This window comes from Vulpes lagopus, chromosome 1 (genome assembly GCF_018345385.1).
Source record: "Vulpes lagopus strain Blue_001 chromosome 1, ASM1834538v1, whole genome shotgun sequence".
In the NCBI taxonomy this organism is placed as follows: Eukaryota; Metazoa; Chordata; class Mammalia; order Carnivora; family Canidae; genus Vulpes; species Vulpes lagopus.
The window spans coordinates 17,288,696-17,315,711 of NC_054824.1; the positions used below are offsets into that span (position 1 = coordinate 17,288,696).

At 34.5% G+C, this 27,016-nt stretch overlaps 1 protein-coding gene across 2 annotated transcripts in view; it reads left to right on the forward strand.

Moving 5' to 3' along the window:
* The window catches only part of MMS22L (MMS22 like, DNA repair protein), a 127,598-nt gene that overhangs the window by 17,390 nt on the left and 83,192 nt on the right, over positions 1-27,016 (forward strand). For both annotated transcript variants that reach the window (XM_041767345.1, XM_041767352.1), the window contains exons 10-14: positions 4,647-4,823; positions 12,210-12,272; positions 22,498-22,617; positions 24,486-24,712; positions 26,501-27,004. In XM_041767345.1, coding sequence (XP_041623279.1) covers positions 4,647-4,823; positions 12,210-12,272; positions 22,498-22,617; positions 24,486-24,712; positions 26,501-27,004 — 1,091 coding nt within the window. The remainder of the gene's footprint in view (positions 1-4,646; positions 4,824-12,209; positions 12,273-22,497; positions 22,618-24,485; positions 24,713-26,500; positions 27,005-27,016) is intronic.

Here is a 27,016-nt window from a genome sequence, read left to right on the forward strand (position 1 = left end):
ATGGTAAGAAGCAATTAGAGAAGCCTAAGAGAGACTCAGAATATTTGGCAATTCACATACACCCCAAATTAGGTGGGAATTCCAAGAACAGAAACTAATTTCATCAAGGACATATTTGTGTTCCAGGAGATATTCTAAACATGAAGCTCTGCTAGATCTATCTGTATGACTGTTTTCTTGAAAACCCAACACTCTATCTAGTAAACATCAATTAGACTTCAATTTCAGAGAAGGAAAGCAAATTAATATTCCTTGAGTCATACTTCTTAGGTGCTCCCAAGTAGAATGGGTGTGAGGTTAAGTAAACTTTCAAATAACAGTTAGAATATGATAATTGGGGCTTCCAGTGCAGATTTGATGCTACAGCCCATGTTTCTTTTCCTACCACATAATTATGTAAGAAAATGCGTGTTTAAGAAAGAAAAAGAAAAGGAATAGCTAAATTAATTCACTTCTCTTTTGGGGAAACAGACGTAAGTATATTTTACTTGCACTACCCAAAGTTCCACAAATAAGGTAGTGGAAACCTGTGCTATACCATGTGCAATATAATAGTTTCTGATCTGTACAAATTATATTTTAGTTGCCATGTGTATGTATACATTTATATGTGTCACCACCTTTAAGCATTTTAAAAAGATTATTACAAAAGTTTTCTGTGAAATAAAAATATCATCAATACCAAAAGCGACAACCCAAAGTTTCAAAATGAATGGGCCAAGGATTTTATAACTTTGACCCTAGCAATTGTACTTCTCAGAGTTTACCTTTAGTATACAGCAATTTAAAAATGCGTATACTTCAGGCCCTTTATTGCATTGTTTGTAAAAGCACAATGTTAATAACTACCTACTTGTCCATACGCAGGAGAGTAAACAAACCATGCTGTGTTAGCACATGGAGTTTTATGTATCTGTTCAACAGGATGAATAAAATATCTGAACTGATGATGGTTTGATTTCCAGGATTTATTGTTAAATAAGCAAAGTGCAAAAGAATGTTTATAGGATGCTACCTTCTGTGTATGAAGGTAGGGAAAATAGGAAATGCATATGCTTAGTTGTGCCCAGTAATACTGCAAAGTCTGGAACTACTGAAATTGGTGGGTAGGAATCAAAGATTGGTGAGTGACAAATGGAGTAGAAGGATTTGAATGTGTTATGACTTTAGAACCATGTTAATCTTTAACATGCTCCAGAAATAAATCAGCGTACAGAAGAGGAATTTAATGGAAAATAAAGAGAAACATTTGAACCTAACTGTATTATAAGTGAATAACACAAGGGAGGAGTGATGGGTGGACTGACCTAGATGACTTGGAATGCACTATTTTGACAATTTCTCTAAGGCTAAAGACAAAAAAAAAATATAATGAACTTCAGATCTTGGACTCTTATCTGTAGATTTGTCTTACAGTGTTATATATAACAATTTTTAACAATTGGGTTAGCAATTTTAAATATTTGTACTCTAGGACTGAGCAAATTAATATATTATGGGTAATTAAAAGCAGCTTTGCCCCTATTGGAAAACTGAGTTATAATTATGGAAAGAGGGTAAGATAGAGTGAAAGATGTTTTGGAATGGAATTTGAGATATAAGTATGAAATAAAGTTTTTTAATAATTGGAACTAGATAGATGTGTGTGTACATAGATGCATTTCCTATCTTATCCACTAGGTGGACCTACAAATGATGATCTGAGTAACAATGAGGAAACTGCAATGTCTTGGTCTTATAATTACCAACCTCCAGTAAAAAGAAACAAAGCTCCTTTGGTAAATGACTTGATCTTCCAGGCTGATATATGGAAAATAAAAAATGAGCGTGGAACATTCTGTACCAGAAACTAAGGGCATACTCGGAAAACAATGAGGACATATCAAAAGGGCAAAGGAGCCAACATGAAGATCTTCCACACTCTAAACCTGAGATTTTTTGAGAAACAAACTAAATGATAGCCAAGGATTGTAATCTATACAATATGAGCTTGTGGGTCCATACTGATATAAATAAATGAATAAATGGAAAGAAGGGAAATTCTTAATAAATGAGGATGTTGATGGAATTAGAAAATCATCAGTTGGCAACCTCCTTAGTAATTGTTTCAGGCAAGAATCCTCAGTAGCTGACAAAGTATGATGAAAAATAGTATTTGCACAGGTTGATAAGTATCCACACAATAACAATTACAAGAGGAACAGTTACTTTACAGTGTAGTCTGGTGAATACCACCTTAACCTTGGGATCAAAGTTAACCAATAATAGGACAAATTGGTATTATGTATCTTCAGTATGATGCAATGAAAGAAGAAAAATGTTTCCTTGGTATTCTTGCCAAAAATGTATACGGTGAATCTAATTATAAAGAAACCTCAATTAAACCTAAATAACTCGCCTGTAATCCTCCAAAATGTCAAGATCATGAAAGATAATAACTAAAGAACTATTAAAGGAAATAGAAGAGACATGGTAGCTAAATGCAGCATGTGAGAATACAGAGAAAATCTGATACGCTTTTAACAATAGTCCCAAAGGAGAGGAAGTAGAGTGGAACAGAGCAAATGGCAGAAAATTTTACAATGTTAATGAATGCTATCCCATTGAGAAACCTGGTCATTTCCATTTACCAGGAATAAAAAAAGAAAAGTAGACTTAAATACGTTGTAGCAAAACTGTGGAACATCAAAGAAAGACAAAGAGAAGAGCTAAAAGCATTTAGACAGAAAAGTATGTTACCTTCTAGAGGGTGCCAGTTAAACCATAAGCTGGCTTCTCAACAGCAAAGGAGGCCAGTAGGAATGATACCTTCCTTGTATTAAAGCGAAGTGGTTGTCAACCTAAATTTTACCAACGAAACCTTTCAAGAGTGAGGAGAAATAAAGCTACTGTCAATGAGGCAGAATTGAAGGGAATCCTGAAGAATGATGACTGAATTGGGGAAGGCAAGGAGGTGGTGTAATGTATGAAGGAATAAAGCTCCAATAAAGTAAACTTTTTTTAAGTAGTAAATTTTTTTTAATCTAATGGAATTAAAAAGAGTTGAAGTACATGGTATTACTCGCCTAGAAATTGGATAGGGCATAAGTGAATTAGAGTATTTTAAGGTCCTTATTTTGTTTAAGAGAAGAGCTAAGGTAAATGTTAACTTATTAAGACATTTGAATGTATGCTGTTATTTCTAAGGTATTCACTGAAAGAAGAGAAAGTAGACTAACTTATAAGCTAGTAGAAGGGGAAAAAAGAAATATTTGACCCAAAAGAAGTTAAGAAAGAGGTGTTTGTGGAAAAAACAGGTATATAAACAAATACAGAATAAGATGGTACATTTAGTACTAAATGTATGAGTTATTGCATTAACTGCAGATGAACCATTGAATGCTCATTTAAAAGATACACTGTCAGAACAATATAAGCAGTTTTCAAGAGGTACTCTAAAATAATATAGAAGGGTTCAGAATTGATGGAAAAAGATATAAGGAAAGGTAATATATTAAGCTGACATTGGAGAAAATTATACTTTAAAACCACCAAGAGCATTGTCACTTTGTATTGATAAAAGGTTTAATTTATCAGGAAGGTTAAGCAAATTCACATTTTTATGTGGCTAAGAACAAAGTATTAAATGTAGAAAATAAAAATTGAACTACAGGAAGAGAGACATGCATGCTTAGATATATTGAGATGCCTTTCTAACCCATAGGTGAGTATATAATGGAAATTGTAAAATATTTTAAAGTAAATGATAACTAAAATACTACTAGCTAAAGCTTTGGGACTGTAGCTAAAGACACAGAAGGAAATTTATAACTTTAGTACAGATGTTAGGGTGGGAAAACGTTGAAAAATAATGAGGTAAGAATTCACACAAAAAGGGAGAAAAAAGTCCCTGCATAATAAACCCAAAGAAAGTAAAAGATAGCAAGTAAAACTAACACAAATTTGTGAAATTGAAAATAACAAAGATGATCAAATCAGTGAAAAAGATCAGAATCATCAAAAGTTGGTTCTTCAGAAAGATTACTAATATTGGCTAATTTTTCTTGAAATTATTACAGAGTCAATACTAGAAATTTAAAAAGGAACATGACTTCAGATTTTGCAGATATCCTGAAAAGTTGAGAACTTGAATGTGTTTATGAAATGGACAAATACCTAGAAGAAAACTTGCCATTGTTGAATATTTGATGAGTTTTTAGTAAGTCAGGTAAATGGTTTATCATATAGTCATATATTAGAATGCTCTGATGAACTAGGGGTGTACTCATTAATGTGGATGAGTCTCAGAAAGAAACACAATGTTGAGGAAAAGAAACAAGTTATGAAAGAATAGAATTAGGTCAAACAGTGAATGATTTAGGCTTATATACCTGTGTGACAAAAAAAAAAAAAAAGGAATGATTTATTATGAAGGTCAGGATAATGGCTACTCCTGGATGGCAGAAGATGTAATTGTGGAACTTGTATGATCTTTGTAAAGTACTAATTAGGTTCTAATTCTTAACTTGGTTATTTTTATTATTATTTAAGTTTTATGAACATGTTTTCCTTTTTGTGTGCATATTTAATTATACAGGTGGAAGAAAAATCCCAACTAAAGGTTATATTCATAATTTAATTGCATCATACTACCTCTCTTTCTGTAGCCATTTTGGAACTGGTTGAATAAACTACTTAAAACACTCTTTGAAAAGTCGAGTGACCGAAGACGACTTTCTGTGCCTGTAATCCAGCCCAGGGATCCATTAGGTTTTAGTTGGTGGATCATCACTCATGTAGCGTCATTTTACCAGTTTGATCGCCATGGAACACCAGATGAAATGGTAAGATTTCATTTTTTTCAACTTTCTTACATTATTAATTAATATATAGTTTTTGTAGACAAATTAGAAAATGAGCATAGAAGCACAACAAAAATTAGATCACAATCCTGCAGAGTTAAGTTCAGCTTCTGAATCTGAAGTTGTGGACCTTTCTGTAAATATCTTGAAAAATGATAATCTTTAGGTTTTTATTGTTTGTTTGAGGAAAAATACCTTATAGAAGACTTTGGATCTAGTTCTGGCTCTGCTACAAAGTATACATGACCTTCAATAAATTAACCTTTCTGGGCCTCTGTTCCCTCATCCAGAAATCATGGGATTGAATTGTTCAGAAAATGTTTTCTAGTTCTAAAATCTGTAAGATTGCTGAAAGGAAAGCATATACCTCCAGTAATGAATTAGTAGTTTTCTGTGAATAATTTCATAAAATTATTGTCTCGGAATAATGCTTCTTTAGGGAAGCTTTTTATAAAGATATCTTAATCTATTAACCATGAGGTTTACTTCAAATAGATTTTAATTGTTTTATTAATTTTTAGTTAGAAACGTTTTTATGCAGTGTTATTTAAAAACCCTTATGTTAAAACTAGCTGGTAGATGTATTTATCTGAAGCCCTATTTGTGTAATTTCTTCCACGTTCAGAAGTGAATAGCATAGTTGTCTTATCAGCCCATCAGTTCTATAAAATAAACATCTAGAACATCGAAGACTCTGTATTTTCAGTATTGGTCTTTTTTGGATCATTAGGTCTACCTGCAAGTTTTTAAAAATTTAGATTTCTGAATCTCAACTCTGGAGATCTGATTTAGTAATCTGATTTGCAGTTTGGGAATTCTTATTCTTAAAAAGCTTCTTGGTTCTCATCCTCTCCCAGGTATAGGATCATTGTTTATGAAGCCTATTCCTTGACAGACTTAACAGAATTTTCTCTCTTTGAAATACTAGACAAGTCAGCTCAGGATTCATGCATGGAATCTGAGGGTCAGTTGTCAACACTAGTGCCATTGAAATGGAAAGGCCCTCAAAAGGTCTTCTGAATGATCCCCCTAATAATAAAAAAGCTTTTCAGGAGACCCCAAGATAAAGTACTCCCAGAAGCTCACCTACAGCTCTGTATTAACTCATTAAACATTCTATGAATTTATTGAGAAGGATCAATAGAATGAGCTTCCCAGAGAAAAAGATTTTATGTGCTTTGTGTTTGTACATGAGTCTTTACAATGCTGATATATAGTAAATAGTCTTAGCAGATTGTCATTATTATTATAGTAACTCTTATTGAGTATTTTTGTGAAGTTAATATGTTAATATTTCACATCTTTTAATTATTAAGATACTAGAACAACATTAAAAGAAAAGAATTTACCGGGCAGCCCCTGAGGCGCAGCGGTTTGGTGCTGCCTGCAGCCCAGGGTGTGATCCTGGAGAGCCGGGATCGAGTCCCACGTCAGGCTCCTTGCATGGAGCCTGCTTCTCCCTCTGCCTGTGTCTCTGCCTCTGTGTGTGTGTGAGTATGTCTCTCATGAATAAGTAAATAAAATATTAAAAAAAAAAAGAAAAGAAAAGAAAAGAATTTACCTATAATTCTAATGTCTTTGCATTTTAATTCCTCCAAGTACATATTTCTGATTTTATTCAGTGTAAATAAATACAATAATTAGTTAAGCACTTCTGAGTTCCCATTGAGTGGCTATCATAATAATGGGTGCCAATGATAGGATATACATGAAACAGATTGTACTGCTTCTTGCTTCAAGGAACATGCTTTCAGGTTATTAATGCTTGCTGGAACTGCCATTAACACTTATGCGAGTGAGTGGTGTATTTCAATAGAGGTTGATATTGACCTCCACATACTCCCAATGTGGTACATAATCTAGCCACATTAATATATATCATTACTATTACTATTGTAATGTTGAATTGTACTGGTGCAACCACCCACAGTTGCATTGCTGAAGTTACTCATCTATTTCATACAGAGAACTCCATAGGAAATTAGTGCTTTTATTAGCTCTGAATCAAGATAGTAATTGAATTGTCTCTATTTAAAATAGCTTAACCTATGTCTTTTATTGTCAGCAGTTCCTATGTGATTTTCTTTTCCAAGATACATATATTTTTAAAATCTTAATTCTTTAAATTATGTAGGAGATTTTAAGAGGAAAAAGATAGGATATTTGATGAAGAACCTTTCATTTGATAAAAAATAATAGATGTATAATATATGTGTATAAGTGTATATGTAAAATAGACTTTGTCTATATTCATGAGTCCTCAAAGAGTTTCAAATGTTTCTGGACTCCTTAGCAGCTTTTAAGGAAAACTCAAAAGCTTTCTGGCTGATAACTAGTTTTCATTAGGAGTGATATCTTCAGCATATTACATTTGTAAAGTATTTAATATCTCACAGTGACTATTCTGGTTTTTTCTCAGTGAAGTATGAAGTACTTGATTTTTTCATTCCATTTTACAGGTAATGAAAGTGAGGTACACAGTAGTTAATGTCAGCCTGTTTTTATCACTTAGGTAAACTTGATGTTAAGGTCCTCCTGAAGACTGCCTTTTTCAAATAGGCATTTGGTGAGGTAATGACATGTACCAGTTTGCCATGGGCACCCTATTATGCTCAAAAGTGTCTCAGTTTGGTTCATAAGTCATATAATCATTCTGTTCTATGAACATGAAGGCATATTGACTCATCCTTCCAGAGAGATTATATAGGATATTAACTTGAGGGATACCTGGGTGGCTCAGTGGTTATGCGCATCTGCCTTCGGCTCAGGGTGTGATCCTGGAGTATTGGGATCGAATCCCCTCATCGGGCTCCCTACATGGAGCCTGCTTCTCACTATCCCTCTGTGTATGTGTCTGCCCCTCTTTTTCTGTGTGTCTCACGAATAAATAAATAAAATCTTTAAAAAAAAAGATAATAATTTGGATCTGGGATATATTTAGAGCAGAATTTTGAAAATTACCTGAATTCTTTTTTCCCCTTATGATATAGTATCCTAACTAGCTACTTTATAGAAAATGGCCGTGCGTTAGGCATGTTTTATTTCACTAACAAGTGATCTAGTGTGAGAGGAAGATAGATAGTAATAATGGTTAGGCCTACATTCTGCAGCAGAGAATATCTTTAGTGTTATGATAACCATAGAGATGTTTCAGTTTTTAAATGTGAACTGCTGTGCCCTGAAAGCATGAAATCTTTATATTTTAAATAGGTTTCAGATATGCTTAATTTTTAAATTCTGTTTTAAAAGTTTTGTGTGAATTGAACTTTGGCTATGTGTATATTTAAATCACAAAACTTGCCAATTGCTTAACATAGGCTTATAAGGAAAATTTGGTACCTCATTTCTCATGCTAGAGGCTTTAGGTTTCATGATTTCTATTTAATGCTTTTCTTTCAACCTAGATAAGAGTGTGTTATCCTCTCATAATCCCTGTCATCTACTTTAAAAGCAAATATAGTTTAAAAAGAAAAAATATTTTTGGGCTTTGCAGGGATCAATTTAACAATATTTTCCCTGCTCGGAACATAGTGTAATCAGGCCCGCTGATGCTTGTCTGTGAAACATCTGAAATGGTGACTAGATCAAAGGTCTGAAATATAACCTTAAAGTGAGAGTTGTACCAGGATCCCTGGCCTTTTGAAAGTGGGGAATGGAGGATCTATTTTGTATTTGTGGTGGAGACACCACTATCCTGAAGCTTAAATGGGCATTTTTAGTTTTGATGGTAGGATAAGAAATACAAACATAGCTCACAATTGGTGACTTCCTACTTCCTTTTTATCAGAGGAATTAAGGTACGTATAGCTTTATGTAGGAAAAAATTGTAGTTGCTCAAAGTTCAGTGTAGCTGTGGAAAAAGAAATGTATCCTTTGATACAGTGTCTCTTACTCATACTTGATTTGGGCATGATATAGTTGCATTCTCTAATCTGAATTATGGTTTTTGTTTGTTTGTTTGTTTGTTTGTTTTAGATTATAGCCACAGTATTGATCCACAGAGTTGAAAATCCCTGGACATGAATTACGTTACTTCTTTATAATTCATGTGATTCAAAATGCCTCGTAGAACAGAAGTTGAAGTATACTCATTAACGCTATCAAATTATAAAGCTAAATATATCAGTCCTGTCTTATTTCTGCTTATTTGGGACTAGTGGTGATGTTTTCTTGGTAAAGAGTGATATAAAAGTGAATTACAGAAAGCTGAGGAAAGGCTTATCAGAAAATGGAAGGAATACTGGCTTTGGAGCAAAATCTTTGCTCTGACTTGTATATACATGACCTCTCTGAGACTTTATTTGTATTACCTGAAATGGAAAAGTTTATTTTGAGGAAGTAATAATGTAAAGACCTTAACATAATGTACATATGGTACTATGGAACAAAATGGTCTCCTCTTTTTTTCTTAAGATTTCATTTATTTTAGAGAGAGAGAGCAAGCATGTGCAAGTGTGGGGAAGGGCAGAGGGAGAAACTCTCAAGCAGACTTCTGCCAAATGCAGAGCCAGATGCAGGGTTAGATCCCACAACCCTAATATGACCTGAGCCGAAATCAAGAGTTGGATGCTCAACTGACTGAATCACTCAGGCACCACAAAAATGGCCTTCTTTTTGAAAGAGTTTTAGGGCCAATTACCAAGTTTTAGAACACAATCTTAAGGCTGCTTTCTGTTCTGGCACCAATTGCAAGTCCAAGAATTCCCCAAACTATATAATTTACTTAGACTTACAGAACTCATTGAAAGCTATTATACTCAGGGCTATGGTTTATTATAGGGAAAGGATAAAAATTAAAAGGAAGGGGTATATAGTGCAGAGTCCAGGAGGAGTAGCAAATGTGGAATTCTTGTTGTTCCCTCCCATGTAGTCAAGATACGTTAGTCTTCTGGCATCAGTGTGTGACAGTTTGCAGGGAGTATTTTCAACCAGGAAAGCTTGCCTAAACTGCAGTGTTAGTTTTTATTGGAGCTCCATTACATGAGCATGATGGATTGATTGCCCACATCATTGATCTCAGTCTTCAGACCAGACGAGTTGTCCAGTTCTGCACAGCCTTTAGCACAAGTCACATTGTTGTTTTGGGGTTTGGGGGTTTTGGCCAACCTGATCCTAAGACTTTATGAGTGTTACCAGCACACACCCTCAACTCTACTGTTAGACCATCCAGTAGAACTCTACGCATCTAGGCAAACAAAGAACTCCTATCAGGTATAACATTCCAAGGGTCTAGTGATTACTTAACTGAATCCTTGGCTTCAGTAAAGGCCAGACTGTCTGGGCAAGGCCAAATTCTTTACTACACATTCTCTCGTAAATGTTTTGCATTTACTTTATTTATTTATGTATGTATGTATGTATGTATTTATTTAAAAGATTTTGTTTATTCATGAGACACACACACACACACACACACACACAGAGAGAGAGAGAGAGAGAGGCAGAAACACAGGCAGAGGGAGAAGTAGGCTCCATGCAGGGAGACTGATGTGGGACTTGATCCCAGGTCTCCAGGATCCTGCCCTGGGCTGAAGGCAGCATTAAACCACTGAGACACCTGGGTTGCCCCTATTTACTTTATTTATATAAATGTATTTCAAAAAGCCAATAATTCTTTTGCTAAAAATAACTGAGTCATGCATCAGTTACCTATTACTGTGTAATAAAATTTGGGAGCTTAAAACACCATTTATTATCTCACACAGTTCCTGAGTGTCAGGTATACCATAGGAGCTTAGCTGGATGCTTCTGGCCCAGGATCCCTCATGAGGTTGTGGTAAGCTATCAGCAGGTGCTTCAGTCTCAGAAGACTTTACTGGAGCTGGTGGATTCACTTGAGATCTTTTTCATGTCCTCAGGAGGCTTTAGTTACTGATCACATAGGCCTCTGCTCTGCAGGCCTGTTCATACTGTGGTTTTTCCCTGATAGAGTCAACAAGAGAGAGATTTTCATTAAGATAGAAGCTACAGTGTCTTCTAACCTAATCTTGGAAGTGACATACTATCACTCCTCTTAGTGTTGATATTCTATTGGTGACAGACGAACAGTGGTACATGGTGGGGTGGAGGTGGAGAGTTCAAGAAGTGTTATGAATACATGGAGACAGGGGTCATTTGGGGCCATTTTAGTGGTCACTGAGTTCCTTTATTAAGGAAATGTTTATTTAGTGATTTTATGTAGTTAGCATCTTTATCCGGCCATATAAAATCAAGAGTATTGAACATGCTTTAGCCCTTTACTCATCATTTTGGTTCATCCTTCTGAACAACATTATAATAGGGATGGATGATAGGATATGCTGAGCCCTTTGCTTCTATTCTTTTAGGCCTCTGGCTTTGCCTTTTGAGGTCTTATAGTTACCTTTTGTACCTTTTTCACTCTGTCAGAAACTAATTGTCCCTTGCTTCCTCTTGAAGACACTTTCTTTGCTTTTGGTTTTGACCAATATGCACATATCCAGAGCTTTAAGAACTGAGTATCAGGTGAACCATGTATTCTATGAGAAGGTCCTCCAAGCTTTCCTGTGGGAAGGTGAAGCCGTTTTTCAGTCCCTAGCTTTTGTGAAGTATTTTGGCTTTGTGAAAGTCCTTTCAGCCCTCTTCCTTATTGCGAGGAGTCTTCTAGAGAATTGGGTTGCCAGATAAGTGACCATTGATTAAATGAGGTAGAACTGTACATTTTTAAAAAATTTTATGTAAAAGCAAAACAATTTTGCATATAAAATTTCTAGTTACATGTTTACTAGAGTAGACTCTCGACATTATTATGCAGAAAATGAAAAAAAGTCTCTGGTGAGTACAGAATAAGGAAAAACATTCAAGGCATAAAAAAACTCCACAAGCTACATGAAGTTTTCTTGTGGGTTATTTTCCTGTTAAATTATATGTGACAGCAAAAATTAAATATTTGTTAAAACATTTGTAATTTTAGGGGTGCCCAGCTAGCTCATTCAGTTAAGTGTCTGCCTTCGGTTCAGGTGGTGGTCCCAGGGTCCTGGGATTGAGCCCTGCATCTGGCTTCCTGCTCATGGAGGAAGCCTGCTTCTCTGTCTTTGCCCCTCCCCTTCACTCATGCTCGCTCTGGTGCATAAATAAACAAACAAACAAACAAACATCGATAACTTTATAGAAGCCCCATTGTTTAATAAAATAACTCCTGGTAAGGATTATATTGGATTGGAATAGTTATAAGGTTTTTTTCTACCAGGTCTGTCATATAACTCTTTGTCTGTCCTAGTAATTTTAGACATTCACGAAATTGTAATGATATCTGATGATGGAGATGTTTGTACTTCACAGCTAGCCTGTACTATAATTTGAATGCATAATTGAGAGCAATAATTTTGGTGCAATATTCTCCCTTTCTAGAGACAAATGGAATCAAATTGGAGTTTTGTAGAAGAACTACTCAAAAAGTCCATCAATGTTCAGGTATGCTTACAAGGTGATATAATTTGTGGGCTTTGTTAAATTTTAACATTACAGATTTATTTATAGGAACCAAGCAAGCTCTTAAAATGATTTGAATAACAAACTTTGTTTACTTATTAAAAACCTGAGGTAGAATCATTATTCTTTGTTAAAGAAAGGTCAGCATAAGATAGTTCCTATGAGTGACTATCCTTTGAGGATTTTTATTTTAAACACTTGAGTTGCTACTTGAAGGACAAATAAAATTATCCTACTTGGTGACTTTGACAAAATGTATTCAGAGTAAGCAGTAGATGTTTCAAAACTATAAGCCATTCCTTGACTGTATGGTATCAAGTCTAGGAGACATGATGAAGGAGATAGTGGCATTGGAAATTCAGTTATATCCTCATCACAGCAGGAAGGTGACTTGCCTTGCTGAGCAATTTGTCTTACAGGCTCAAATCATACTCTAACTGATAAGGTCCTAGTTTCTGAGCCCTCATTTCATACGTTATCATTTTTCTTTCTGCAGAGCTGTTAATGTAGTGCTTCATGGCCCAGAGGTCAGATTTGACCTCCTTTTAAAATAGTTTTAAATGTGCTATTTATCACATCTTTAAACATACCATATTGTAGTTCTGTAAAGTTTTGTAATAAAAGTTACTTATGTAAGAATTTAAGAGGAAATTTTAGTAAAGAATATTTTTAAATTTGGGAGGTAGCTTATTTTTCTGTTAAGAAATAAAGATTGTTAAAACCTTGAAGAGGAATAAACAAGAAATATGATAGTATAAGATTTATATATATCGTATATACATACATACACATTTATTTTGTAGCCATATCTTTAAAAATAGAAAAATAAAATTTACGTGATTTTATTTGTGTGAAATTTTATTTTACCTGTTAACTATATTATCTCTTATTTTTTTTAAGGTGAAACATATAATAAGTACATTTAGTTTATAATATGAATCTTCTAATTGAGTAAAAATTATAAGTTGGAATTCCAAAGACTTGTGCATACAGAATTTGTATGAATAACAACAGAACTATTATCTCAACTATTATAAAAGTTTTTATTTTTATTTTTTTCTGTGTGATTTTAATTGGCTTTCTCCTTTATTCCTTTTTGAAAACATTGATTTAGTAATTCAGAAAGTTTCTTCCATATATTTTTTTTATTTCAGGAATGTAGGAAATCACTAAAAAGTGGTTCATTGTTCTTTATATTAGCTATTAATCTAAATGCCTTAACATAGCTTAAAAACCTCTTAGTTAAACTTCGTTTCAGCTTTAACAATGTATGAATTTATGGTTTTGTTCAGGTAGGTTTTACATTAAAGGATATTTCTTAGGAGGCTCTAAAGGTTCATATGGATAAATACCAATATACTCATAATGGTCTGGGACAAACAGGAGAAAGAATGTATCATCTCTCTTCCATAGAAAAATTTGCTTTTTGACTAAGAGATTGAAAACCTTCTTTAAACCCCTTTAGTTGCTTGAAAATTCTTTTTTTTTCTTTGGATTTATGATTCACTATAATTTTTATTCTAAATGAAGGAAACTCATTTAATTGAAAAAAAAACTTTGGAATGTCTTACTTATAATGTGATAAAATTTATTCTGATACTGCATAATATATTTTTACAACATAACTAGTATTTTAATGATTTTAGCTAAAGCTGTTTTGAAGATAAGTAAGTAATTCTTGGAAGTAGGTAGTGTGACCATCAGAATTTGCTTGGCTTGTGGTTTCCCAAAATGTGGGACTTTCAGTGCTAACATCAGGAAAGTACTAAGCAGACTGTGAGAAGCCAGTCATCCTAGAAGTAGAGATAGTATAGCTAATCCAAGAAACTTTATCAGAATTTAGATATGACATAAAGTCAAAGTAGTTTTTCCTGTGAGAGAAGTCATTAAAATATTTAGAAAGAAGAAGTGCATTTTCTCTAGTGATCTTTCAATTTTGTCATGCCTTGATTATATCAAATTAGATTTTATAAGAGTTATAGTACAACTTGCTGGAGTTCTTGAAATCAATTTTGTGGGTACGGTAGGTGGTCATAAAGACTAAATAATATGTTTGGATAGAGCTATCAGTTTGATTATATCTGTTTTCCCCCATTGAGGTAAATTAAAATCTGACCATGCTCATGTGCTTTGCCTTTATCTCCAACAGTGAAAGAGTCCGTTTGCAATATTTAAAAAAACATACATTCCACATATAGAACAGTTGTCACATAAAATTGGTAGGCATGCCGCTGTAGTTTTAATTAAGCAAATAATGTTCCAAATCTTTTTCTAGCCAGAAAAGATTTTTTTTAGAAACATTGAATTTTGTTAGTAAAGAAAACGTGTGCTGTTTAATATTTTGCTTCTATAGATACGATTGAATAGTTAAGTATTTACCTTAACAGTTTTTAAGAGACAATACTAGTTAATATTTATGGATGCTGATAGTAAACATTTGTTCTACCTTTAAAACAGCATTATTATTTTCATATGAAAACAGAGGTTTTTAATTTTATGCTATGTGTGTTTTAAAGCCTCATTTTCTGGGCAGCCTGGGTAGCTCAGAGGTTTAGTGCCGCCTTCAGCCCAGGGTGTGATCCTGGAGACCCAGGATTGAGTCCCAAGTCGGGCTCCCTGCACGGAGCCTGCTTCTCCCTCTGCCTCTCTCTCTGCCTCTCTCCCTCTCTCTCTCTCTCTCTCCCTCTCCCTCTCTCCCTCTCCCTCTCTCCCTGTGTCTCTCATGAATAAATAAAATCTTTTAAAAAAAAAGTAAAAAAATAAAGCTTCATTTTCTGACATCACAATTTTCTACTAAAGGTTATGGAAGCATAAAAAAAGAAATCCTAAATAAATGTAATATTCTTTAAAAATTAATTTTCATTTGCCAAGGAATCTGAAGAGTCCAAGGCTGCAAACAACTCAGAAGTGATTAGATTTGAATGATTTGGGACAATAATCCTTTTTTTTTTTTAAGACTATTTATTTATTTGAGAGAGAGAGAACAGAAGGAAGGGTAAAGGGGGAGAGAGAGAGAGAACCTCAAGCAGACTGCCTGCTGAGTGGGGCACCCAATGCAAGGTGATCTCACAACCCTAAGATCATGACCTGAGCCAAAACCAAGTCGGACGTTCAACTGACTGAACCACCCAGGCACCCCTGGGACAGTAATCTTCTAATTGCTAATTCAAAATCATTGTGTTTCTTGGACAGAAGGATCTTGATCTTGGACAGAAGTAAAGTTCAACTTACTTTATGCAATCCTAAAAGAATAAATCCAATCAGGCCGACTAATAGTCATTATTTAGCTTGCAAATAAATTTTATTCTTGTGATGATTTCTTTTAGGTAAGTTAGTTATGCATAAAGAAATAAACCCCCAATTGTTATATTGTCATTTTTATAGACTAAGCTAAAAGTAATTTTTGTTAATTCCAATATAGTTAAAATAGTATTACATTAGTTTCAGGTATACAATATAGTGATTCAGCAATTCCATATATTACTTAGTACTCATCATGATAAGTGTACTCTTGATCCCCTTCACTTACTCCACCATCCTCCCCATCCCCCCACCCCACTCCTGTCTACCTCCCTTCTGGTACTATCTGTTCTCTATAGTTATAAGTCTGTTTTTTGGTTTTTGTCTTTTTTTTTCCCTCTGTTTTGTTTCTTAAATTTCATATGAGTGAAGTCATTTAGTATTTGTCTTTCTCTGATGGACTTATTTTGCTTAGCATTATACTCTAGCTCCATCCATGTTTCTGCAAATGACAAGATTTCATTCTTTTTTATGGCTGAATAATATTCCATTGTATATCTATCCTACTCTTCTTTATCTATTTATCTGTTGATGAACACTTGGGTTGCTACCATAGTTTGGCTATTGTAATTAATGCTGCTGTGAGCATAGGGGCAAATATATCCTTTCAAATTCATATTTTCATATTCTTTGCGTAAATACCCAGTAGTACAATTACTAGATCAAATGGTAATTCTGTTTTAAATTTTTATGGAACCTTTATACTGTTTTCCAGAGTGACTGCACCAGTTTGCATTCCCACCAACAGTGCAAATAAGATTCCTTTTTCTCCACATCCTTGTCCCACCCACCTTATTTCTTGTGTTTTTGATTTTCACCCTTGTGACAGGTGTGAGGTGGTATCTCATGGTTTCGATTTGCATTTCCCAGATGATCTAGTGATACGGAGCATCCTTTCATGTGTATGTTGGCCATAAAAGAGTAAAAATGTTTTCATTTTTAGTTTAATAAAAGAATTTTGTGTATGGAATTTAACCTGAATTTAACATGCCAAAATTTGATCTTTCAGAATACAGATAGAAAGGCCTTCTTTAGAGCACTGAAGCGCAGATCAGGAACAGGCACTATGGAATATTCTGGAGTAGCTTTCTCATTAAATAGTTTATGCATACTTGCACAGCTGAGATGAGACACACAGAGGGTCCACAGAGTCTTGTGAAAAATGCAGAAGCTGAGGAGCATAGCCTTTGGGATTGAGGCAGGCAGGTTTAAGTCTGTGTAGAAAAGATGCCCACAGGCCTTCTGGTTTATTAAAAAATCTTTAATCAGAGGGCATGGATTTAGATGTAGTCATTCAAACCTCTTGATTTAAGTAAAGTTTGACCTTAACACTCAAAAAATTGAAATGTATATTAGCTTAAGGTACACTATGAGAACCTGTTGCATTTATTATTTGATCATCAAAAGAGTCAACATTTGGCTTTAAAAAAATACATCTCTCTTGCAGACAACAAAGTGAGAGCTATTCCTCTGCAAGCACTGTACTTAGCATTTAATTCACAATCTTCTACTTAATATTTATGACAATCTTGGGAAGTTCCATTTTACACATTAAGCAATGAGAATCTGGCAGGGTTAAGAAGCTTGTCCAGGTTCATATAGATAACTGAGAAGTGGCAAAGCTGAGATTTGAGTCTTCATACATGTTTTATTTACAATGTGCTCTCTCAAAGCATTTGACTTGGTAGGATTTTGGAGGTGGAGGAATGGGAAGGGACAGAGGGAGAGAGAGAATCTTAAGCAGGCTCCATGCCCAGCTTGGACCCGGACACAGGGCTTGATCCCATAACCCTGAGATTGTGATGTGAGCCAAAATTAAGAGTCAGACACTTAACTGACACTGAGCCACCCAGACAGACTTGGAGGATTCTTAGTAAGACTATTTTTTCCCCATTATTTCTATTTTAAATAGATTTCTTTGATGCTGTGTGTTTAATTAATAATCCACATTGGTTTTTAGACCTATTTTGGTGATACTTGTGGAGAGCATCTTAATTTCTTAATATTTTTGTGTTCTTTTTTCCTCTCTAGTAAGTATGTCTTAGGAAAATATAAAGTAGGAAATGTGTCGTCAAGCATTCTCCAGTACTCCTGCTCACTGTATTTCAAGTCTGTTTTGTCAAATTGGAGCTGAAGTGTCTATTTGCTTCTCTACTCCTATTTTGCATTCATATCTCAGATTATCTGGACTTGAAAATGACCAAATGCTTTCTCTCCTTTTTTTTGTTTATTTTTATATGTTTTTATTGGAGTTCGATTTGCCAGCATAGCATAACACCCAGTGCTTATCCCATCAAGTGCCCCCTTCTTTCTCTCCTTAATTCAGTTGATATGTACCCACACATTTTTGAAAAGAAATTCCTAAGAAAAAAACTAAGGGAAAATGTTCAAAACAAAGCAATAATTGAATATACAGAACATGAAAATGTATTTTATAACAAATACTGTCTGTAATTAACACACTAAACAGACTTACTTTTTAAGTCATACTCAACTGACTAATTACCTGTCCTGCCAGAACTGTGAAGAAAATGGTATTTTCTAAGCCATTGCTTTTCATTGTAATCTGTATCCACTAGCAGGAAAAAGAAGGAAATTTATCTCCTGTCCTTTAGGAAAATAAAAAATCCCCCGGGATATGATATTTAATTTCTTCCTGATTGGACGCAGTGGAAAGAACATGGCTCTGGCGTCGCAAACTTTGATTCAGATCTTAGTGGTCACTAAGAGCAGTCTTGATCAAATCTGGTGTGGGTTAAATTAAATGTTCATTTCATTTCCCTTCTGGTTTTGGAAAGGAGCATAGAATGGTATCCATTATAGGCCTTGGAGTCATGAATCCTAGCTTTTTCCCAAGTGGATTTGGGTAAGCTCTATGTAACTTCTGAACCCCAGCCTTCTTTTTGTGAAATGAAGATAATGAAACTGAGATGGTATGAGACATACTTGAATTAACATATGTAAAATGTCACACGGATAGTTGGTATTCAATCTTTTGTTTTTCCCAAACTTCATATATTTTATGTTTTATATCTTTTTGTGGATTTTACATAACATGTAAAATGAGTTTAAGATACCCAGTAAAACAAAACAAACTTCAAAATGAACCCACATTTAAAATAGGGCCTTTTTAACCTTGAGGTATAATAAAATTAGTGTGCTTTAATTTATATGAGTAGTGTGCCACAGGAATGAGCCTAGGTCTTGTTTAATATTTTCATAATAAAATCAGAGAATGTTAGTGATGGGCAGAAACTTCTTCGTCAAATGAGTTTGTCTATTAGAGAAGCTAAGTATCTTTCCTTGAGCCATACAGGTACTTGGTGAAAAGAGGCATCAGTACTTAGAGCTCAGTTTAATTCATGAAATATTTATGGAGTTTCGTTGGTGAACCAGGCAGTGTGCTAGACCCTGGGGAAATTATCCTAATTGTCAGAGAGCTCATAGACTCTTGAAAGCAGATAAACATTAAATTTAACAAGGTAAGTGCTGTGATACAGGTGTGTGTAGGATGCTGTGGAGCATAAAGAAGGGTCACTGTTAGCGTGGAAGTTACTAAGTTTCCTTGAGGACTTGAAGCCTAGGTGTATTCTAAAGGATTAATAATTAAATGAGTTGGAAGGGGGGAATAATTAGAGGTAATGCCTTATCAAAAAAATCTATTCATATTTGAGTCCCTCTCTAACAAAGAATTACTCTTATTAGTGACCCCAACATTTTTGTATGTAATCTCCCTGTCCTCTAAGATTCTTAATATCCTCACACCTAATTAGATTTTCTCGCACTTATCTCACCCACCCTCCATGATTATGCTTTACATTTTTTCATTTTTCATTTTCATTCTGTTCATCACTATCCATCTTTTCTGTTTCCTGTCTTCTTCAAAGTCCAAACTTACTTCCTTAAGCAATTTAGATTATGTACCCCTTTATTATAGTCATTCCATCACAGACATCTTTAATTCCATAGCCCTCATCTATTTTATACATGGCAAAATTTAGTCTTCCTTTCCCCTGCCAACCTCACCCCCCAGCTGAATATTGCTGGAGAAAGTCAAATGATAATACTTATGAACTGCTCTGATTCTTAAATTCTTGATCATAGATCTTAAGTGACAGCTCTAGAGTCTTTGCTTTTCGACTCTCCAAAATGACTTATTTCAGAATTTTTTTTAACACACAATTCAATACATGCTTTGCCTCAGTTACCTTAGCCAAGCAACCTACCTCTTAAATCACTGAGAAAATCGAAACAGTCATTTGAGAACACCTTTTTGTACCTTCAAGTCTCCCAACATGTCTGCTTTGTACTCAGCCTCTCAGTTTGCTTTTCTGTCATATTGGAAGTGTTACTTACTTCTGTCAAAAGCTGTCCTTTCCCTGTGCACTGGATTTGTCTCTTCTTAACTATTCAGGGAATTTATGTATCTTACCTTAAATATCTCTGTTTCCTCACCTCCTATTATACCCTCGGCCTGCCAGTAGTTAAGCTTCAGTGTGTGCCATCCCTGAAATTACTCTTGTCAAGGCTATCAGTAACTTCCATATTGTCAAATCCAAAGGTTCTCCATTCTCACTTTAACCTCTCAGTAGCATTCAACCCTGTTGACTACTTTCCTTTTCTAAAATATTTCTTGTGATTTCCATGATGTCTGGTTTCCCTCCTACTCCATTTCCCTCCTACTCTTTTCTTTTGATACCTAAATGTTGGAATAGGAAAAGGCTCACAGTTCTGGATCCTTTTCTCATTTCCATGTATTCGCTTTAACTTGGTTGATCTTATCTAGCCTCTTAGCTGTAAAAACCATCAATATGAAAGTAACATCTGAATTACTATCAACTCTGGTTTTTCCCTTAAGCCCTAGGCCTATATATCACATTATTTGCATATATCTCCACTTGGTTGCCCTTATGTACTCTCCCATCTGTTACTCCCTTAGTATTCCCCATCTCAAGATATGGTACTACCAACTCATTTTCCTAAGCCAAAACCTGGGGGTTCTCCTTAATTGTTAATTGCTCTCTTACCTTCATACCTTCATATAACTTATCAAAAAAATCCCATTGCCTCTGCTTCTAAACATATCTTTAAAGTTGTGTGCTTATCTAAGTCTTGTAATTTCACAGAATTGTCTTCTAAATCTTGAAGGTGGCAGGTGGAGACAGAAGTAGAAGAAAAAGAGTAGACACTTTAATTTTCTATGATGGAGTGACCATGCTTGTTTGTTAAAAAGTGACGCATCACTGAACCCCAGACATTCAATAATTATTTAAAGCTTACTACATACCACACATCTTTAACTCTCTCAAGATGTTTGCTTTGTATTATGAACACTAAATCTGTTTTGCTTGTATTTCAAGTGTCACTATTTACTAACCAGTCTTCCTGCTTTTATTCTTAATGTACTATATTCATTCTTCAAGAGCAGTATTTTTGTAACAATAGTTTCAATAGTTCAAAAACAATAGTTTTTGAAACAAGACTCTTGTGCTTACAGTCTTCTAGTGGCTTCCAATATATTTAAAATAAAATCCATACTTCTTATGAAGACTTTCAAAGCCTCAGGAAAACATGGTCTCTGAATATCTCTGATTTAATCCTGTAATACCAACCTTACTGCTAATTTCTATGTGTTTTCTCTGCCATGAGTGCTTTTTTTCAGGACTTTAATAGTTGGCTCTTTTTCATTCAGTCATTTACCCCAAATGCCAACCTTCAAAAAGGTGGCATTCATAACAGAAGATATGAAAAGTCATCCATACCTTCTGGTATAATAATAATCCACACCCTCTACCACTTACTCTGCTATACCCTGCTTTGTTTTGCTTTGCACAGAAGTCAAAACTGTTTATCGTGTCCTCTTTTCCCATTCTCCTCCAAAGTTGTTCTGTTAGTGCTTGTACTATATCTGACTTATCCATTGCTCTATGCCCAATACCTTAGAATAGTGCCTGATTTATATAGTAAGCTTTAAATAACTAATTGATGAGTGTTTCATTAGTGTGTCACTTTTTAACAAACACGCATGATTTTTTCATCATAGATGTTTGGTCAGTCACTATATTTTTTTTCACTTCTCTCTCCTGTTGCCATTTCCTAAGAGGTTAAAATACATTTACTCTGCTAGCCCTTTGGTCTTCAAAAAAACAACTTCTATTCTTACAAAGAATTAACCTAGTACTTACGTACGACCAAGTCCTCTGGATTTGCATACATCTTAAGTATTAGATTATTTTTGCTACTCCATTCTGGTTTGGGTTTCTTTGTAGTGTCTGGGTTTCCTACCCCATTTAAGCTGTTTTTGTTGTTGTTTTTTTTTATATCTACCCCTGACATGGGGCTCAAACTTATGACCCCAAGATCAAGAGTTACATGCTCTTTTGACTACACCAGCCAGGCACCCCCTCCCCCACTATTGTAACCTTTAAATAATTGTGATAAAAGTCATAATGTGTTATGTAGTTCCTATTATCTGAGTATGTGAATGGTCTTTTTTTTTTTTTTAAGATTTTATTTATTTATTCATGAGAGACACAGAGAGATAGAGAGAGGCAGAGACATAGGCAGAGGGAGAAGCAGGCTCCATACAGGGAGCCTGATGTGGGACTTGACCCTGGAACTCCAGGGTCATGCCCTGAGCCAAAGGCAGATGCTCAACCTCTGAGTCACCCAGGCATCCCTGTGAATGGTCTTAAAAGCAAATTTTTAGAAGTATACCTTTTGCTGATTTAGACCTTCTGGTCTGAAAATGAGAGGGTATGATTTGGTGATATATATTCATATTCTTTTTATTGTATTTTTTTTTTCATAATCTTTTTAGAAGCAGATTATTCAGTGCAGTATCAAGTAATAATACTCATGTTGCCAGAGCCCATTTACTTTCCCACAATTTCAGTTTGTTTTTTAGGGTGGTGTTCTAGAAGAACAATTACGAATGCATCTTCACTGTTGTTTGACACTTTGTGATTTCTGGGAGCCAAACATTGCAATCGTCACCATTCTATGGGAATATTATAGTAAGAACCTGGTAAGGAAATAGAATATGAATTTGTTCCAGGAATTTAAAGAATTTGTACATGTGTGAGGAATGTTTTTATAGTTTAATTATGAATAGTTATCTATAGAACATTGACATAAGGGAATGAGCATTTGCGTCCCTTTTCTCTTAAGAGTGAGAGTAAGTGAAGTAGCCAGAATTGTACCAGAAAGATTTTTTTTTTGATCCTCATTTATAAGTATTTTGTAACAATAACTGATTGCTTGCAACACACTGAATGGTTAATGCTGTCCTGGATAAGACATAGTCTTGGCATTTGAGTTGCTTATAGGCTAGTGGGCAGATACACATATGTTATGGAGGGGAAAAGTTACAATGCTATGGAATACCAAAGGACAGAGTATCTGACCCAGTGTATAGACTTGTGGAAGACTTTAGGAGATTGTAATTTTTTAACAGGAATGCATGGAATTTTCCAAGTACAGGGAAAAAGCATTCAGGCAAAAGGAACATTATGAACAAATGTGTGAACACATAGAAACAATCTTTTCCTACCATGTTAAATAGTTTTGGATAAGTCTGAGATGACTATGGAAAGACATAGCAGATAAGGAAAGTAAGTAGAGAAAATAGTTAGTGGCTAGATGAAGTACAGGTTGAGTTTTGATTCTGGTGACATACCAAGGATATGACATATTAGGTATGTGTGTGAGAAAGTTTTTTCTGAAAATGGTATACATGAACTGGGTGCCAATTAGTAGTCCAAAGTAATAATATATGCTAATGTAGTGAGTGAGTAAAGCAAGGTTTAGAAAGGAGAGGATAAATTTGGAAAATAAAAATTTTAAGGGTAGATTTATAGGATTTAGTTACATTTTATATGTGGAGAGAAGAGAAGATCTGGAATGTTCACGTTTCTAGGTAAATAGTGAACCCCTCAGTCAAGATAGAAAATGGAAATAGGAGATTTACAAGTAAATTACTAGTTTGGGTTTATACATAATGGAACTTATGAAAAATGAGAAAAATACCTTACTTTGAAGCATAATTTCAGGCTGATTGGAGAAATAACCCATTCTAGTTCTGAGGTAGCATGTATGAGAGGAGTCTACAGTGTTTCGTCACATCTGAAAATAGATAATATCAAAGTAAGGTGGAGTCATGTCAGAAGGCTACAGGAGCCAACTTGAAAGAGCTCCCATTCCCCTGATGCTGGGTAAATTTGAGCATAAGAAAGAATAATGACTGCTGTGAATTAAAACTTAATAATACATTTAAATCCTTGAGTTTATGATGCCTTTAGAAGTTACTATTCTGAAAAAAACCCCTCATTATTCCAAAAACTGTAAATAAAGGAAAATATAAATTATATTTTAGAGTAACTAAATTTCTTGTGAGCTAATTGAGAAGTAACGGTAGAACTAGAAAATCACTATTTTGTATACCTCCTAAGGCATCTAGGCAGTGATCATCAGTGGGCGCTAAAACTGTTCAGTGAAAGTCTGGTGGGGATCACTCAGATCAGGTTGACAACACACTCAATCTTAACATTACAAAAGGAATGACACAACTTCTGTCCCTCTTTCCTAAATTGCAGTAGGAAGTGCCCAGTACCACCAATGGAAGATTCTTATCAAAAAACTCCCACTTGCATGAATCTGATCAGTCCTCTAGACAGAGCTACCAATTTATAGAAAAGATAAGAGATAGAAGATATATTACATGATGCTAGGGAGATATAAGCAGCTAAATCCGATTGGAGAACATTATAACAATAAATGACCTGATATAAAAATAAATGGTATGACATAAATGCTTAGAAACTTACAGAATAGAAGAGATTAAAGAATTTTTACTTACTCAGACTTAATTCTTTCTATCTTTCTTTTTTCTTTTAGAATAGTTCTTTCAGCATCTCTTGGCTTCCTTTAAAAGGTCTTACATACGTTATTAAGTCACCCTTGTCAATGCTAGAAATGGTGAAGACCTGCTGTTATGATAAACAAGATAATGACCTGTATAAATCTAGCAGTAGTTACACCATTTTCCTTTGTATTTTGGCAAAAGTTGTTAAGAAAGCAATGAAGAACAATGGCCCTCATCCTTGGAAACAAATCAAAGGAAGGTATGTGCTATATCTTTCTTTGTCGTGAACGTTCACTCTGGAGAAGCATTACTTAACTTTGTATTTTTTAAGTTAACTTGTGCTTAGAAATCTTAACGATTTATACATTTAAAATGTATTCCTTAGTGTATACAGGACAACAAAACAGGTAGCCTTTTGATCCTGCCAGGGAACAAACTTAGTATCTATAAATTGTGAAGGATTTTAGTTTATTTGTCTCATCTGTCCTGAAGATTGAAATTTCATATATTAAATTCAGGTCTATTAGAGAACTGTTGTTTTTCTTGTCAAAATTAATTTTAATGTTATTATATAATTCAATGCATAAATTTTATTTAAAATTATAGAAATAGAAAACATCCCTAAATCATACATTGGCAGGTAAGTCAACCTACAAAACTTGATGTTCTTTGAGTCTAGCAGTCCTTTAAGCCCTGTTCCTTTGAATAAACACTAACCAGAGGATAATAGAACAAAATAACTCATGTTCTCATTTGAAGAGTATGCCCAGTTTTCATTTCTGGCATAGTAAAATAAACTTGGTCATATTCATCTGTTCTTGTTCTCTTCTCTCTCTCTCTTTTTGAGAGTTCTGCTTGTTAAATGGGTATGAGTTTTGTCTTCCCTAGCTCTACTTCTTTTATTAGCCCTTTTTTTTAGCTTTCTCTATACTAGTTGCTTACGTGATAGGGAGCTCTTGCAGCAGAGTAAGAATACCTTCATATTCTAGGCAGAGACTTGTCAAGAATGTATACTGCTTACAAGGTTATGGTGTTAACAGTAGGACTGTTTTTAGAGTATACTTTTTTTTAATGGTAGCTTCTTTGTTAAACTTCCAAAAATTGTGACTCAAACAGTAGTTTTTTTTCTTTGGTATTGTTTGCCAGTTTGTTTTTGAATCTTAAATCATTTTGTGGAAGGCATGATACTCAGAATTTTATCTAAAACAAATCCTTGGAATGTATTCAGTTATAATTCTATTTATTCCAATTCTTATTTCTTAATTGATGAAAGAAAAATTTGTTAACTATTAAAGCAGAGTAGGTAAGAGTAATTTTCCCAGCACTTTGAATTGTCTTAGGTATGATTATAGCAAGAACAGGTCTTTGTGAGGGATAGAGGAAGAAAGAGTTTAAGGAAAAATGTATAAAATCGTCCTGTTAAGATTTCTTTAAAGCACATCAAATTGTACTTAAAGAAGTATATACTCTTTTTATTTGTCAATAAAAATTTTATTTATTTTGTTTTATTTTTTTATTTTTTTTATCAATAAAATTTTTAAAAGGTGATTTAGAGTTCTAAAGTAACAGGATAAGCTGTGTACTGTATGAAAAGAACATTTCTACTGTCCTTTGGGGAAAACCGCTCAGTCTTCTTATTCAGTTATAGGTGATTGCTATATCACTGAGAAATTTGAAGGTATGGACATTCTGTGAGTCTATTTTCGAATTAGAAAAAAGGACATGGCAGCAGCATAATGAAGAATTAGCTAAATTTAAAGTAATGAGATTGTCATGAGTATTGAATGAAATGTTATTTTAAAGATTTTTTTTTAATTATTATTATTTTTGAAGGAGAGAACAAAGAGGGAGAGGGTAAAGCAGATGCCCTGCTGAGCAGAGAGCCTGACATGGGACTCAATCCCAGGATCCTGAGATCATGACCTGAGCCAAAAGCAGACCCCTAACCAACTGAGCCACCCAGGCGCCCTGAGTGAAATGTTATGTTAAAAGATGAATATTTGTGAATGAAAACTTTATAAAAGTAATTTTTTTAAATGTTTTACAGAGTATATTCTAAATTCCATCAAAAAAGAATGGAAGAACTGACAGAGGTTGGTCTTCAGAACTTCTTCAGTCTTTTTCTGCTGTTAGCAGCTGTTGCAGAGGTGGAAGATGTAGCAAGTCATGTTTTAGGCCTCCTAAATTTCCTCAAGCCTTCCTTTGTAACATCTTCCCTCATTTGGAAGGGTCAAGTGGCCTTCCTCTTGATGTATACCCAGAAAAATCTGGACATTGGTGTTTTGGCTGAGAAATTTTCAGGTGCTTTCCGAGAAAAAGCAAAGGAATTCTTGGTATCTAAGAATGATGAAATGGGACAAAGACAGACTCTCTGGACACTTCTTTCCATCTATATTGATGGTGTTCAAGAAGTATTTGAGACTAGCCATTGTTTACATTCTTCGCATGAAAAACTGCTTAATGATGGATTTAGTATGCTTCTGCGAGCTTGTCAAGAATCTGAACTTCGGATAGTACTGAGCTTTCTACAAGCTGTTCTGGCCAGAATCAGGTATGTTTTCCA